We start from the raw sequence: 17,510 nt of genomic DNA, 5'->3' as shown, positions 1-17,510 counted from the left end.
GAAACCTTATGTATTAAATAAATATCTAAAATACAAAATAGCTTAACTACCTGTTATGGATTCATGAGTCTATGGAATATGACCTCACAATCTGGCTGCTGCCATTTGTAAATTTAATGTGTCTGGCTTCCGATGTCATTCGCTTTCAGCTATTTTTAGCTCTACAAAACAGCTCATTTTTCTGCTTGATATTGCAAACTACTCAGTCAACAATTTGATCTACAGTGATGTCACCATGATCTCACAGGATACTCGTGATGAGGTCACAATGTGAGGTAACAGTGAGCTAAAAGTGTAACCTCACAGCGCCCTCACTGTGTGCTCATACTAATGTGAGGTCAAAGTGCACTCACTGCACAGAGACTAGGTACCCAGCATGCATTGAGGCATGAACCTTTTGATTGTCACCATATTGAGTGTAGGTGTTGACTCTGTTGTTATCATCAATAACAAACTAACATCACCTGGTTGCAGTCTCTTTTTGGTTTTTCTTGCCATAACAAATGTGCTTTACAAACACAGTTACAGCAGCCCCCAAAAACATATAATGTTATAAAGTCAAGGGTCAAGAGCCCAACTAAAGCAAACACTACTCACCACGATGGTAACGTATGTTTCACTTGTATCTTATAACAGAAATCTGTTAGCTGGGCGTGCACTCATGAGCTCATCATGTGAGAGCACTGTGATATCTCTGTGATAGTGTTGAGAAACAGGAAGTAGAATGTCCCCCAGCGACTGATATTTGAACTGCCTCCTCTCCACCTGCTCAACATTTTGAGTTCACAATGAGTTCATATATTACTCACACTGTGAGGATCACCAGATGAGAATGGTGTGATGTCACTGTGATCATCGTGTGATCTCACGTGTTGACTGGGTAGTGTTTCTTGCCACATTATTTTAATGTATAGTCTTAATTATGAACACACTGGTTTGTACTGCAAACAGTTGTACAGTTTACTGCAGTTTGTTATTCTTCTTGTTATTTCCCTACAGCTGCTAATGAACTGGAAGACTCGCACATTCACAGAAAATAAGATGGATACCTCACAATACAAGTTATCTTACAATGTGATTATATGTTGTAATGTAACTAGCCAACTACTTATTTCATAACGAAATAGTCACAATTCCATTTCTTAGTTTTTTTTTTTAAATGAAAAATTGAATTTTTTTATGAAATGTAACAGACACTCCTAGCAATTAACTTTGTGGTTCCTCACAAGAGGTTGTTACATCGGACAGAGAAACACTGAAGAATCACGATAAACCAGAAACCCAGCGTAGAGGGGTTCAGTGAATGTGGTGTTGAATGTGTGTAAGTGTGTGAGTGTGTGTGTGTCAGAGACGCTGTAGAAGGACAGAGAGCCGGCTGACCAGTCCAGATACACTCCTACTCTGGTAGATGGTGAAGGGCGAGGAATGTTTGTGCTCTTATTATCATGCCAGACAGAGTAAATTGTATCACAACAGTAAATATTCCAGGACTTTTCATTCAGTCCAAACCTACAGGCGCTCCCACCTTTCCTCCTGATTTCTTTATATGCCACTGCTACATGACCCCATCCACATTTGACTTCTTAAAGTGATTTACAGAGCATTTTTTATTTTATTTTTTGTACTGGCATTTTTTATTTATTTATTTTTTTGTAATTTTATTAAAAGTATGTCATTATGTAAAATTAAAAAATCTATATTTATAAGCTTTTCCAAAATTTCTAATAATAGTAAAAAAAATAATAAGAACAGGTAGAATAAGAAGAATAAGTTACCAATCAAAAGAAATCAGTATTAACAAAATTAGTTTCCACTAATTTTCCACACAATTAGTTTCCACGCACAGAAGAACACAAAAGTGGCATGTAGGTAAATTTACAGACATTTACAGAGGCTCCGAGGTGGCATGGATGTTTTAAATTCATAACAATGTTGAGAGATATTGTTATGAAGGGGGGGGCAAAGTCGCGACCTGACCCAATCGCAATTCTTTATGTATATATCGTATCATTAACTATTCATTTTGTATGTATCTGCATCTCTTCCAGCAAAATAATATATTTACAAAACATGAAAAATATTTTAAAGGTCTAGTCATTATCTTAATCACTTGGTGCCCCCCTATTGGGTGGCGCCCAATCCCGTCCATGGGTAATCCGGCCCTTCTCCCAGTAACAGAGTCCAGTCAGACTCTCTCCACACAGAACCTGCTCACAGTTCTCAAATCTCTCTGGATGATCAGGATACGGCTGATTCTCTCTCTCACACTTTGTTTTTTTGTTCCCTGCAGACAGAGAGAGACGAGTGTGTGCTGAGTTTTGATCCAGTGTGAGATCACATGCATCTGAGAAAAACATCACAGAAAGGCAGATTAGAACATCTATGGCTTTATTATATGCATTGCTGTATTTGTGTGTGCATGATATTGTATTTTCTCATACTGACGTTATAGTTTATGAAAAACTGTGTTAGTGGCACAGCAGGAATTTGAACAGCCACCTGAGTCATACCTGGGTACCGTGGACAGATGTTGAGTGGTGCTGCCAGTGTGCATACACTCATAATAAACAATGAGTTCGAATTTTAAACGTGGCATAAACAGCACTGTGCTTCTCGTCCAGAGTATGACGCCCTTTAAAAAGACCATTTTGGATCTTCAAACAATAATGATTGATAATCGGGTTTACCAAACGGACCTGTGCAGGACTCTGCTTTAAACTGCTTTGCATCTGTCCGTCAGATAACACTACGTGCATAATGCACCATTTGCAGGTATTTCCCTGAACTGGCCCCCTCACAGCTCATATTTTTCAGCCATGGGGTGAGAACATAATGATTATGCATCATATCTGTGCCATGCATTTTGCTCCTGCAAAAAGACAATTACAGCCATTGCAATGATGCTTAGAGACCACCTGAAATGTATTCCACACTGAGATATGAAAACTTTGTATGGGTAATACAAGATGAGTATGTTTAAAAGCAGCTTTGTAAACACCAGCATGTTCATTAATTTAGTAAAATCTGTAATTATAATAAGCTGAGCTTTGGTTCAGAATATTGAATATGATTATGGCGTGCATATTTTGATTCACCTATTTTAATGTTTAATGTTAAATCATTATTCATCTGAGATGCACAATATAAATTAGCAAGTAAATGTTTATACTCACAGAGAATAAGAGGTCACTGCTGAATCACTGAATTCAGGGGGTTTGTTCATGGATGTATTAATCTGTACAGAAACACCGCTGGATTCTGGAGACTCTGATTTCTGTCTCTTTCTCCTTGTGATGCTTATAAACGACAAACAAAACTGCATTTTACACAAACTTACTATATACAGCAGTTTAAAGCACTATAGAATTTACATTTTGAAATTACAATTGCCATTTACATTTATTAACTTAGCATGAAGTTTAGGAATTACTTTGCAAGGCTATATGCATAAACAACCATTTGGGTCAAAACTGAAGCATACTTTAGACTTAATTCACTTTGGATAAAAGCATCTGACAAATGTAAAAGTGGCTAGTGTCTTACCTGGGGTCAGAGGTCACTGGTTCATCACTCATTGCAGGCGGTTGCTTCATAGACACACAGCTGACCTCTGTCTTTTCTTCCTGCTGATACTGACACTAGACAAATACAATGCCATTTTAGACCAACCTGCTCGTCTCAAGCACTGGTTGCTGTCTATAGCTGCTCTATAATACATTTGATTGACATTCATTCATTTAACAGATGTTTATTCAAATTTAGAAATGAGGAATACAAGAAAATTATTTATTCTAAGCAACCAGTAGCATTGTTGCTATTAATATATATATATATATATATATATATATATATATATAATAAATTCCAGGATTATTTTGAGGAAAACAGGCTACAAATCTGCTGCAAGTTCTCAATTAGATATTAGACTGATATTCAATGGGTGGATGTGTACACACACTGCCAACACACATTTATGTTCAAACAACATGTAAAAGTGTATTTTGCATCCGATGACCCTTTTGAGACACTTGAATAAAACTGTCTGCCAAATGCTAAAATGGTTAATGTCTTACTTGGGCTTATTTCAGGTCATTTCTGCATCACTGAAGGCAGAGGGCTGACTCTTCATGGGTTGATCACAGCTTATTTTAGAGGCAGTGTCCTCCTCTCTCTCCTCTTGTTGACTCATTTTAGAGGCAAGGTCCTAATCTTATGTCTCTTCAAAGAGTTTCACTGTGGTGGCACTGAAAGTTTGTGAACTTTTGTGAACAAAGTTTGGCCACTTTGATCGATTGTGAAAAAAATGTAGTAGGTTGACAATGATGTCGCTGATTAGAATTTGCAAAAAAATAACTGTATTGCACATATAATTAGCAAGTTATTGAATGTGGAAATGTGTGAATGTTGTGAATGTGTGAATATTAGACCAACTTTACCCAAGTCAGACTGTGCATCATCAGTAGGGTGTATATTGTATTTTGTCCTCCAGTATCGCAGTCTTCTCTGGGAGGAAATTTTATTTAGCGTGTTGAGTTCAGATGCTCACCAGATTCCCTGCAGGCCTATACAATTTTATAAAGGTATTGCTGAATTTTGTCCTTCAATCACTTACACTTATCACTCAAAAATATAAGGATCCGGACCTGAAATCCCATAAAAGAAAGAATAAACCCTAAATAGAAGCTCTTTTTTTTTTTTTTTTTTTTTATAGGCTGAATGATTACATGAAGAATCTGCTGTGCACTTACCACAAAATACGCGACCGTATAAATAGGTTTAAAGGGGACCTATTATGCCCCTTTTTACAAGATGTAAAATAAGTCTCTGATGTCCCCAGAGCGTATGTGAAGTTTTAGCTCAATATACCCCACAGATAAATTTTTATAGCTTGTTAAAATTGCCACTTTTAGGGTATGAGCCAAAACGCGCTGAATTTGAGTATGTTGCTTTAAATGTGAATGAACTGCTGCTCCCTGAGAAGAGGGCGGAGCTTCAAGAGCTCAAACTCTGGCATATAGCAGCATTCCACTATTAGTACAAGCCTGTTATCTTTACAGAAAACAGAAAACTCGGTTTCAAAGTCAGTCATTTGATTATACTGTGCATAATCAATTCATTTTTATGAATTACACAGAGGTGGAGCAAGGCGGGATAAAAATAACAACACCATTGTCATGCTATCACAAACTTTATAAGTCCCACTTCTGATTATGAGCTCGACAACTTCAAGCGATCGACTCACATGCAACTTTTAACTACCATAATCCTATTCACGATCATTCTGGTAGCACTTGAAGGCAGCATCAGTGAAAACAGGCAGATACAATGATAGCTTTAGCAATTAGCCTTACAGAGTGCCAAGAAGCTCTTTCAGAAAGGCAATTTGGAAAACAAACGCGTGATACTTACTTTGTCTGGAGCTGACGTTCGTGCAAGAAGCGTTGGTATTGATTCCTAAACATATAAGGGACGTTACCGATTTTTTCCAGGATATTTCCTTCGAAAATGAAATTTAACCACAGTGTCCTCGGCTCAGATGAGGGGAGTTTATGGCGACTCCTATGTTCATTAGTGCATCCCAAAAAACAACACTTGTAAAGTCTCTTTAGCGTTGACATTGTATATAACTCCAGTAATGGCGGACTGCAGCTTCTGACTCAGGGCTGTGTTGATGCTAATAGGGCAGAGAGCGTCACAAATGGACGGGACTTTTTCCCCTCTGTGACGTGAACAGAGGGAGAATCTGAAACAGCTCGTTTGGAGAGATTGTTTATGATTTATTGGTTTTATAAAAAAATTAGTTGGTAGATTTTTACCATTATAGGCTGGTTGTTTTCACACACTGCGGCCACACAACTGTGTTCAAACACCTTATAAAAGTGATTTTTGCATAATAGGTCCCCTTTAAATCCAAGTGATGACATCACTTTTTTCCTGCTTTCACTTTTGTTTCGGGGGGATGTCAAACGCCGTTTTTGCGCCCTTAAAGGATACTGTGGGAAGGGGGGCGCTACAGGAATGGGTCATTCCAGAAAACTTTGAACATGAGAAAATTACGTTGTCCCTTTCCAAATGCTCCAAACAGTATCTGCAAACTATATGAAATGGGGTTGGCTACTCTTCAGAGTGAGTAGGACACATAGGGAATTCGCCCCTAGTCAGCTGGTTTGAACTCCTCCCTCTAGTGGCGCAGAGTGTCATTACATCTTTAGAGAGTCTCAGAACAGTTGCTTTAGTGACTAAACACACACACACAGTATGAATGAAAATTAAACTCAACACGACAAACTACACATCAGTAAAACTTTTATGTGGTTTAATGTTTTGTGAGGCAGCACTAACCCACAACCCCAAATTCAACAAGGCTTTACCCACAATACAAATTCCTGTTGAATGTTCAGCTCTGTGTGTATTTCTGTTTTACCTTGCAGTGGTGCAGTGTGTCATAAATGATGTATAAACTATGTGTCCTTCATGTTTGTCAGCACTGAATCTGAACTAAATAAAAATAACTGATAATGATGTATCACGACAGGAATATGATTCACAATGAAATAAGCAGTTCTTACAGGAATGAACAAGTCGAGTACTCACTGTAAGGGCAGACGTCCTTCAACTTATTTCACACTTGGTACTTCAAGTTGCCCAGATGTTTAGAAATATTGATAAGAGTTTCTGAACTCAGTTCTGCATCTGGGACTGTGTATTTAGTCCTAAACAAACACACACACACACACACACACACACACACACACACACATCAGAATAAGTATTACCTTACATTGATGAATATGTGTGAATATTGTAGTAGTTCAATAGTATTTTTTTTATTTTTTATTTTTTTTTAGTGTAGCCTTGTTGATATTACGGTGACCTGGAGTTTACATGATTGGTTGTTCACTTAATTCTGTCATGGCCACAACATAAGTTGGGATGGGGTGGTTAAAAATGTTTTCTTATGAAAAAAGGCTGATACTTTGAAAGGCTTGAACGCCCAACTGTGGGCGAGACTGAAAGAAACAAGTATTTCTGGAAAAACCTAAAGAGAAAGCAAAACCCCAAACAGAAGAGAACAAGAAACCGCAGACACATTTTGGTTTAGTCAAATATGTAAGTATATATATATATATATATTTTTTTTTTCTGTGTTGCAAAGCCAAGGCACTCGAGAATTTATATTAAGAAGCCTTTATTATCTCATGGCTTAAACAGATTTTTTGTTTTGTTTTGTTTACTTAGAAATAGTTCACTTAAAGGCTTTAAAAATCCAGTGGCCTGTTGGAAGTATATTACAAGTCTGCAACCATTAGTCTTTTAAATTTTAACTAAAAACTTTTAAGCGTGAATCTTATTTATAGCATTCTTCTGTCTCCATGTTTTAAACATGCATCTTTAATGATCAAAAGACTGAATTTTGCAATATTCTGTGCCAGGTAACCTGTTTTTCTGCACGCATAAGAGCATTGTGCTTTGATCATGTTGGCAAAAGTGTATAAACTCTTCAGAAGAAAAAAAAAAAAAACTTTTACAATTTTATTTTGACATGAAAAATACTTGTTACATGTTTGCAAAATATTTTCTTCTGTTTTTTACTACAAAGGAAATTGAATATTGTGCTGATGTTTCTCCCATTACCACAGGGCAGCGAGCACGCTCACTCCTTTCTTACTCTTCAGTTGACAACCGGTGTGTTGTTGTTAAATATGTATTATAAAGATCAAATAGCTCCTGTCTCACCCGCTCATCAAGAAAATGTATGGCTTCAAATGTTCTCAGTCAAATAGAAGCATATTTTTTTCTGCTAATTTCAAACGAAAACCTAGTCGTTATTTTTGTCAATTTTGCCATAGCCGCTTGCTGTTCGTCTGTGTAGTATTGGCTGAAATGCATTATCTAGTTATGCAAATCACTTCAAAATAAGTCATTAGAACCCACCAAAACATAAAAAGAAAGAAAATACTCGAGAGAGGCATAAGAGAGAAAGAGACATATTTATTGCAGCAACTGTAAAATTATAAATTTTATTCAGACCAATCGAGAACAGACCAATGGTTTGTCCTTTTTCTCCCATGCAGACAGAAAATGGACGCCACTAAAAATGCGATAAGTGATATACTTGAGCACCTTTTGAGTGCAGAGTTCAAGAAGTTCGTCTGGCACCTGTGGAACGGTGTGGCAGGAGACATCGAGCCGATTCCTCGAGCGGCTCTGGAGAACGCTGATCGTCAGGATGTGGCGGATCGCATGGTGCAGAAGTACACCACTAACGCCGGGACTGTTGCAGTACAAGTGCTGTTCAACATCAACCAGAATGATCTCGCAAAGCGCCTTGAAGTGAAACTTCAGAAAGGTAAAGGAAAACACTTTATATGTTATGAATTATGTCTGATGAGGATCAGTGTGTATTTCTTATATAACAAACATCCTCTCTTTTCTCTCTTCTACTTCAAGCAAATTCTACTTAATAAGGAAGAATTCAGCAGCAACCTTGATCACCGGAGACGGTCCTTCTGTACAGTCGCATCTACCTTAACCCATTTAATCCCACCGGTCACAATAGTGACCGTATAAAAGCTTTTAATTTTCATTTATAAAGCTCTAAAAACCCTACTGACCAATGTTTTAGTGCACTTCCTGCAAATATGGAAAAAAATAAAGGGTCTCAATTAAATATGTGCAGTTTCACATGATTAGTGCAGATTGTCACATGACCAGAGCAGTTTATTTCCTGTTTGCACCTTGAGAAGATGAAGACTGCATCAAAGCTCCAAAACGAATGGCTAGTAAAGTATGTTAACATAAAGATATGACAAAGATTTTTGGTACACATTATATTTAAGGTGTCTAGTATTAATATATGAATTCACATATATTTAGTTTTGTTGAGTGTGGTCATAGAATGAGTAAACACGTTGACGGTCACAATAGTGACCGGTGGGATAACAATTAATTTAGGTTTACAATATAATCTGATTGCAGTTGCTGGTGAAAATTACATGAAAATGTTGCAATTACAAAATATTACACTAAATTAAAAGTTCAAATGCAACAAATAAATTAAAATAGTGATGTTGTAATACTGGTAGTACTAAAACAAAAATTTGATGACATATTTTACAAAAAAAAGTAACAAATCTGAAATGCGGTGATGGTTGTATTTTTTGTCTTTTATCTCAGTGTTCCTATTAATGTTGCATACATTTTTTTTTTATGCATAATAGCAACCCTAGAATGTGGTCAAACAGTTTAAAATAGCTGGGCTAAGATATATAACTATTTTTATGACTGCAGAAATATGTTAATTCAGTACACACGTTATCCCACAATTGTGACCGACCATAAAAAAATGTCAAAAAATAATTATTGATTATTTCAAAGGGTTACTAATGACACATAATTTAGATATGTTAATGTCTGGGGAAAAAAATGGGATTAAATGGGTTAATGATTATTTAAAGTATTTCATTTAACTTGTTATGCTGGCAGTGACCAGGGATTTTGGGGATTGATAAATATGGAATATATTTGGAGTGTGTGGTTGAGATTTCACTGCTGTTCTTTTGTGAGTGATATTACGGGTTACACATTTTTTAAGATTGTATTGTTATCTGTAATGTAGGTATTAATCGTCTTTCTGAGCAAATCAGAATGATTGAAGGGTTTGTTTTTCAGTTTTATATTAAATTTGTCATGTTAATAAAATAATCACATCATGTCTGTGTTACTACAGTACATGACAAAAATAATATATTTGAACAAGAGCAGTGGTGAAACAGCCATTCTCTCATCTAATAAATGTGATGTTGTTTCTAGCTGCATTGTGTCTGTATTGGTGGCTGTCGTGTGTAAGTGATGTTTGGTTTATTTGCACCCTCATTTTATTTTCCATCGCAATTAAGTTCAGCATTATCTGGATTGTCTTGTAACAGCTCACACAGTTTGTCTGTTTTGTCTAAATTGTCTTAATCTGCACAACACATCCATTTCGAGCTATTTGTTATGAATGTACTACCATTCCAAAGCCACTCCCCTTCACACTAAAAAAAACCGGATTGACAAAAACGGGCTTCTGAGGAAGGCTTTATTTCTTAACAGAAAGCAAACCTTTAAACAAAGTAACAAGGAAGTGCAGACTACACAAAAACTGTCTTCAAACAGAATCGACATGTTTCTATAGCACTTTATACAGATTGCTAAAAACAGCTTTACAGAAAAAAATAAAAATAAGAAAAAAAAACAGTAGCAAAGTTCTTTGAGTGTTTTTAATTATAACTTAGATTTCAATTATAAAGTACCACTAAAGGAGATAATATAGCGGCATTCATTTAAATTATTCATGCAACTTATTTGAAAAAAAGGAATGTAGCTATATTTAGTGTATGTTTCTGAGCCGGCCAGGCAATAACTACTTTTAATGTAATAATTTACTGCATGTTCAATCTCATGCAAGAGCTCAAGGCGCTGAAAATGAAAAAAAAAAAAAAAGACATGAAAATAGAAAAATCACATGCAAATTTAAGAAAACATCTTCATCAATTTGACAACACACATGCTGCAAATACACACAACGCGACAATATACAGAAACACACTGCAAATACTTGCAACACAACCAAATACAGAAACGCGCTGCAAATACACACAGACCAGATCAAAACATGTTTATGGAAACAAAGTGAAGAACATGCTGGTACATGCTAATGTCTACTCTGAAAGGTGAGATTTTTGTTTATTTTAACATCCTGGGCTACGTTTCCCAAAAACATAATAAGTAGATCATAGACCCATTGTCACCAATGGAGCTACGATCAGCTTAGACTTACGATGCTTTTGGGAAACGCAGTCCTGATCATAAGATTCCTTTTTCTTTTTCTTTTTTTTTTTTTGACATTCTAAATAAGCTAATGAAATACCTACACAATTACTGTAACTATGAAAGGTTATGTAAGCTGGCTAACTTACTTCCCTTACAAAAATGACAACTTCCCTTACAAAAATTAACCATGGCTTTGCTATTAAAATAAATAAATAATATATATATATATATATATATATATATAAAAATACTGCTTTCACTACACTAACCATAGTTTAATCATGATATTTATACAACTGTGGAAATACAAATGATAATCAATACAAAAAAAAAAAAAAAAAACTTACTTCACTCTTTCTAAAATAAGACCATGGTTAATTTTCATTTCGTCGGGGTTCAAAGCTGCTTTAGCCCAGGGCCCCACACTGGCAGTATAGCTTCTAATCTACAATGGCCACGTGGTTTCCTCAAATGACAAAGGGCTGCTTTTAACTTTGCCTTTAAAGACAATGCTACAGATATTCAACACATCCATTTCAACTTATTTGTTATCAATGAACTGCCATTCTACCAGAACTACTGTACCAGATCTCCTCCCTTTTGCACTACCATATTTAATAGGCGAAATACCTTTACAATAAATACAAAAACCGGAATGACAGAAACTTGAGCTGCTGAGGAGGCCTTTATATCTTAAGAGAATGTGCAGACTGTACACGGAAACTTTGTTCAAGCAGAATTGTAAGTAGAGCCACGTTTGTTTTCTACAGCACTTGATACATTACCGACCGCTAAAAGCTGCTTTAAATAGCCTAAATAAATAAATAGTCGCAAGTTCTCCAATTTCTGGAATCAGAGATCTTAATTTTGAGAGTTTATACAGGACTGACACGTTTAAGTGGAGTAAGTTTCATGGATGTGACACTTTTCTAATATGTGGTGTGCATTTCCTGGCAGATTGGCTTGCTGTAAAACACATTGCATTTGTTCCATTTCAAAGTGTGAGTTCAGACGAAGCCCATTCAAAAGCCTATTTTTTATGTAAACAATAGTCAATAAATTTTATTTTATATTTTACACGAATACAAATCACGAATGTGTTAAATTATGCTGATACATTGTCAACATGCTACTTTGCAAGCTTCTTTTGTAGGCTGAAATAATTCAGACAAACAGTAATAGTTTTATATTTGACAAGCTGAGATCATCTAGTGGATTTATAAACCACTGCAGTCTCCTTTCTGTCACCACCATCACATCTGATGTACTGATTCCCTGATTTCATTGCATTTTAATAAATGTTTGACGGTGTTGACAAAAAGTGGGGACACAACTCTGAAACCTTATTAAACATGCATGTGTCACTGAAAAACAATCTTGTTTTGATATGAGATATTATTAAGTGTTACTTAATCATTAAAAAAAACATTTTTGTCCATAGCATATGAATGATTGAACCCTTCTCTGTGGACACATTGTTTTAGATGTAGTGAGAAGACAATAAGTGTCATAGATTTCACATAATAATGACAAAATTAAATTGAAGGGGATAATTGTGTTAAATACATTCTATTATTAATCCCCTTAACATTTAGAATTGAAAATATTTTTATTTTTTAAACCTGATAGCAGTTACAATTGCTGGACATGTTTTGTCCCATGTCTCAAGAATGACTGAAATATAATATGATTAAATAGATTATCGTATGAATAGTAGATTATTTTCAACCTGAACAAATACATATTAAATGATAAACTTCAAAAGGGAATTTCAGGTCTGGTAAGAGTTTAACCACACCGGTAAACAACGTGATTAGTTTTGTTTAACTGCTTTAAGAGCACAATCAAGACTTTTTCTCCTAGTTACACAAAATGGACATCAAAAGAGTGATGACTGATGTACTTGAGGATCTTGTGGATAAAGAGCTCAAACAATTCATCTGGCAGCTGTGTAATAATGTGACGGCAGGCATTGAGCCGATTCCTCGAGCAAAGCTTCAGACCTCTGATCGTGAGGATGTGGTGGACTGCATGGTAAAGCAGTATCCCGATGATGCAGGGAAGATCGCAGTCCAAGCGCTGCACAACATGAAACAAAATGAGCTTGCAAAGCGCCTTGGATTAAAACTTCAGGAAGGTATTAATTTTGTTTTACTGCTTTAAGATTTTGTATTTGTGAAGCATTTTGTAGTATATATAAATACATATGTAACGGAGGCCAGCGAATAGGTGCTGTGCAGGTAAAACCTCACTCCCCTAATGTCAAGAGACACACTAGGGACTGACACTAGGCAGAAAGAAAATTTAGAGCTGTTAAACTGGCAAATGGAGGTTTCAAAAAGTATTGAATAAAAGGGTGCCGTTAATTGTGGCCAACGTGTATTAGAGAAAAACATTTATTTCATAATATTGCCCCCCATTTTAAATTCTTATTATCCAATGAAAGGTTAGATTTTTGTGATTTTTAAAAAAATAAAATATCAAAAGATTAATTTTCACAGCCTTCTTTGATCATATTTACCAAGGGTGTCGATATTTTTGGCCATGACTGCATATATATATATATATATATATCTATATATATATATATAGCAGTCATCTTTTTGAAAAATAAAGATATAAATATACATAAAATGGAGTTTAGATATTTGAGATGTGAATATATCACGTGTCTTCAGTTCAGCAGCCTGTGCAGGAGGAACCAAGAAATAATCCAGAGTCTATGGAGCTGCAGCCCATCCAGTCTGACTGGCACAGACCATACAGCATTACTGCATGCAGCCAACAATTTAAGCACATACTTCTTACACAAGAGATAAATGATGCAAGTATCTCTGTTTCCTTGAACGCTTGTGAAAATACTACATTAGTCCTGGTTTTGGAGGGTCACTTTCCTGCAAAATTCATGAACGTTGCCGGACTGTTGACTTTGACACTCTTGCACATTAATCTTACTGTTTTCCAATGTAAACTTTTTTTTGTCTTTACAGAGCATGTTGTAAATGATATTTTATGTTGAGCAGTGTTTCCTGACCCTTCTAAGATGTTCCCAAAGTTCCTTCTTCTAAGATTCATAATTCTGATGCATTAAATTGATCAAAAGTGACAGTAAAGACATGTATAATATTGTAAAATATTTCTATTTCAAATAGATGCTGTTATTTTGAACTTTCTATTCATCAAAGAATCCTGAAAAAATCTATCACGGTTTATACAAACTGACAATAATCAGAAATGTTTCTTGAGCAGAAAATCAGCATATTAATTTAGGTGTGTTCGACTTGAAGCGGCGCTGTGCAGAATGATCAACGCCTCTCGTTTACTTTGAATAGAGTGAAACTTTTCAAGCGCCAACGCAGGCGTCAGCCAATCAGATCGCCGTACACAAATATCCTAGCGCAGACACTAGTCAATCCCGTTTCGAATCGCTCTCGCGGTACTTTGATGTCACACACTGATCATTCTGCACAGATCCACTTCAAGTCAAACACACCTATTTTTTAGGCTTGTTCGAGATTAACTACACTAGCATGTCACCGGCTGGCGAGAGTAGCCGCTTGCAGTCCGAGACGTCATGCCGGACACTTTCTGCTCCCGGTAGTGACGCTCGCACGGTGTTTGCATGCTCTATCATAGAGGGAGTGGATTAAATGCAATATTTGTCAAATACACAGATGTTTCAGAAACATTTTCATGAGCAACAGAAACACTTTTTATATACTGCTTAATACAGCGCCATTTGTTCATGAATAAAGTTCGACATAAACATATACTATTTAAATACCAATAAAGTGGGGGTATAAATGCTTTTATCAGAGTTTTTTGATAAAAGTGACTCAATATAACAGTGCGACTACAGTAAAAAAAAGCTTTACTGTTATAAAAACACAGATCTGTGAGCATGGACCTTTCTCACATTTCCGGGTTTCTCAGCAGCAGAAGTCGTCATAGCTGGATAAAATCCGACAGTAGTGAATGAGAGGGTACCACAAATATATTTTTTGCATTCCCATTTGCTCAAATAGCAAAAGAAAAACTCCACGATAGTGTTTTCACGACTTTCAATCAAAGGAAAAAAACTGAGAGAGACTGATAACAGCAGTCAGAAGAGAGAACGTTGTCAAATTTACCGCCGCTCACATTGACGCTGCATTAGAAACACCCTTGCGTTAGCATTAACTAGTTTTTTTTTTACTTGATGAAACGGTGATATAATACAAAGTATAGTGTTATAAATGTACATACATTTTTTTTAAAATCAAAATATAAAAAACTTTCAAGGATTTATAATGATGATGATCATTGAAACGCGTCATCACAGTCTTGTGAAAAGGGTCCATTATTGGAACTGAATTGTTAGAATAAACACACATCGTGCTTGTCATCACAGAATCTGACCAACGAGAATAAAGTGTGTCGTCATCAAGGCTCTCGCAGCCGATTTTGAGGTAATTTGATGGCACATGTGATAGTAAGGCGGCTGCAGCGCCAATCAAAGTTGGACAAATTTTCAAACCAGAATGCATTGCTTTTGTCAGGCGGCAACTGATCTTTGCGGTGCCGCATGAAGTCAAACAAGCCTAATGATTTCTGAACGATCGTGTGACACTGAAGGCTGGAGTAATGATGCTGCAAATTCAGCTTTGATCACAGCAATAAATTACATTTTAGCATAGATTGACATAGAAAGCTATTTTAAATTATCATAATATTTCACAATATGGCTGTATTGACTGCATTCTTGATCGAATGAATACAATTGCAAGCTTTTGAACAGTGTATACAGTATGTGAATATCTATCTATGTATCTATCTATCTATGATTTCATGGCATTTTATGTAGATTGGTCATGTGGAGTTGCATGTGTTTTAATTCAGCATAATTCTGATGTTTTTTTTTGTTTTGTTTTTTCATAGGTTTATATGCCAGCAAGCAGTTCTTGGAGGAAAGGCTCAGCTCTGCTAATCAACAACATTAAATTTGACCATAGTGAATACAACAGGCAAGGGGCAGAGATAGACGAGGCGAACATGGAGTGGCTGCTGAGAGCTTTGGGTTACAGTGTTGAGAAACACACAAACCTCTCTGGAAATGTGCGTAAGACAAAAGTCTGGTTTCGTGAAACCAATACTGTCTATGTAGAGCTAATAGGTTTCTAGTGTGGAAACAGAAATGTGAACACATATTTATATGTAAATATACTATATGTTTTATACCATGCATTTCTTCTAAACAGTTTATTTATTCACAGGCAATAAATAGAGCAGTCCAGAACTTCTCTAAACGTCATGAACATCGAGACTCGGACAGCACCTTTGTGGTCATCATGTCCCATGGGGACAGATTTGACAATAAAGATGCCATTTTAGGTGCCCATTATCATGAGAGGAAGAACCCCAATGATATCTTCTTTGTTGAGGACATTTTCTCCCATCTGAACTCAGTCAGTTGTCCTGCTCTGATTAATAAACCAAAGGTTATTCTAATTCACGCCTGCAGAGGAGGTATGACAATAGCATGTTGTTATTGCATTGCAATTTCTCATTTCTCTTTGTAACTGTTTCCTAATTTATTCAGCTTGCATGCTGCAATATTGTAAAGTCATTCACAGTATGTGAAAATGTCACACAATGAAGCATTTCTCTGTCCAGGTGAAGATGGAGGTGTGTATGTTAGTGACAGTGCATTTGAATCAGACTCCTGGGTTCACAAGGAGAAAGACTTTGTCTGCTTTATGTCCAGCCTCCCTGGTGAGTCCTCAAAAAACACTAATTGCTGAAATGAGATTGATTTGTTGATTACATTTGGCTGTTCATTTTGGTCACAAGGTCAGGTAGAAACTACTACAAACAACTTAGTTTTCCTTTTGATTAATATATTATTTTAAGGCTGTTTCACACTCTGAAGAAGAAACTGCCATGGTGAACTGATGAAACTCAAATGTTTGATGAAACATCATCCAAAATGGCAGATGTTTCTTCCTTAATGAGCAAAGTTTCGAAGGTTGCTTTGTACTTTACTGTATGACTTGACAATGAATGAATTATCTCCACAGAGATTGCGGCGTACAGGGATCCTGCCAATGGAAGTTATTTCATCAATTACATTGTGGATGTGTTCACCACAAGCGCTCATAAATATGACATTATGGAGTTGTTCAGGAGGGTAAATAGTTTTTCTTTATTCCAGCTAAAAGTCAAAGCGATCTCTTTCATTTTATTCACCCCAAGTGTATTGCTCAGTTAAAATGAATGAGTTTGCTTCTTGTCACATTCAAATATGATCTCTTTTTTTTATAGATTGCCTCACGCATGGAGAATGACACACGTTTCACATGCAAGAAGCAACTGTTGCCGTGTATTGAAAGGACGACCCTTGTAAAGAAATTCTACCTGTTTCCTGGACTCTAATGATGTGAAATCAGTTTAGAGGAAGAAAGGTGAATAGGGTAAAAACTATATAGAAACATCACCATACTTCCTCAGTTGAGTGATCACAGTACATTAAGAGAATTGTCTTATGTTTCAGGTTTTTTTAAAATGTTGTTTAAACGTGCAGTTGAGGCATTATCTAAATACGTGTGCATTTACATAAGTTTTGTAATAATAAAGAACAAGTCTACAGCACTGAATAAAGTCAGGTTCAAAATTCAGTGCATATAAGAAAAAATAGATTTGAGGGTTTAAAGGACTCT

The 17,510-nt window shown here is 36.1% G+C and overlaps 2 protein-coding genes and 1 long non-coding RNA gene across 3 annotated transcripts in view; 2 read left to right on the top strand and 1 right to left on the bottom strand.

Moving 5' to 3' along the window:
* LOC131537451 (caspase b-like) overlaps window positions 1-17,510 on the bottom strand; it is an 82,252-nt gene that overhangs the window by 5,758 nt on the left and 58,984 nt on the right. The window lies entirely within an intron of this gene.
* LOC131537524 (uncharacterized) lies at window positions 7,001-11,118 on the top strand. The gene is made up of 3 exons (XR_009270308.1): window positions 7,001-7,110; window positions 8,076-8,350; window positions 8,452-11,118. It is a non-coding gene; the product is annotated as an uncharacterized LOC131537524 (long non-coding RNA).
* LOC131537504 (caspase b-like) lies at window positions 11,759-17,420 on the top strand. The gene is made up of 7 exons (XM_058771015.1): window positions 11,759-12,952; window positions 13,494-13,639; window positions 15,733-15,909; window positions 16,068-16,320; window positions 16,468-16,566; window positions 16,872-16,981; window positions 17,116-17,420. The coding sequence occupies exons 1-7, from the start codon at window positions 12,688-12,690 to the stop codon at window positions 17,224-17,226; spliced, it is 1,161 nt and encodes a 386-aa protein (XP_058626998.1). The 5' UTR covers window positions 11,759-12,687; the 3' UTR covers window positions 17,227-17,420.

The sequence above is a fragment of the Onychostoma macrolepis genome, chromosome 01, assembly GCF_012432095.1.
Source record: "Onychostoma macrolepis isolate SWU-2019 chromosome 01, ASM1243209v1, whole genome shotgun sequence".
NCBI classification, from domain to species: Eukaryota; Metazoa; Chordata; class Actinopteri; order Cypriniformes; family Cyprinidae; genus Onychostoma; species Onychostoma macrolepis.
The sequence above is the reverse complement of the archived record's forward strand: the minus strand, read 5'-3'. Positions and strand labels throughout refer to the sequence as shown.

What these genes read in the sequence shown, in the direction of transcription:
- LOC131537504 (XM_058771015.1), top strand. Translation starts at nt 12,688, where the DNA reads ATGGACATCAAAAGAGTGATGACTGATGTACTTGAGGATCTTGTGGAT. An exon ending in ACACAAACCTCTCTGGAAAT is followed by an intron (nt 15,910 to 16,067) that starts GTGCGTAAGACA and finishes ATTTATTCACAG; the next exon opens with GCAATAAATAGAGCAGTCCA. An exon ending in AATTCACGCCTGCAGAGGAG is followed by an intron (nt 16,321 to 16,467) that starts GTATGACAATAG and finishes TTCTCTGTCCAG; the next exon opens with GTGAAGATGGAGGTGTGTAT.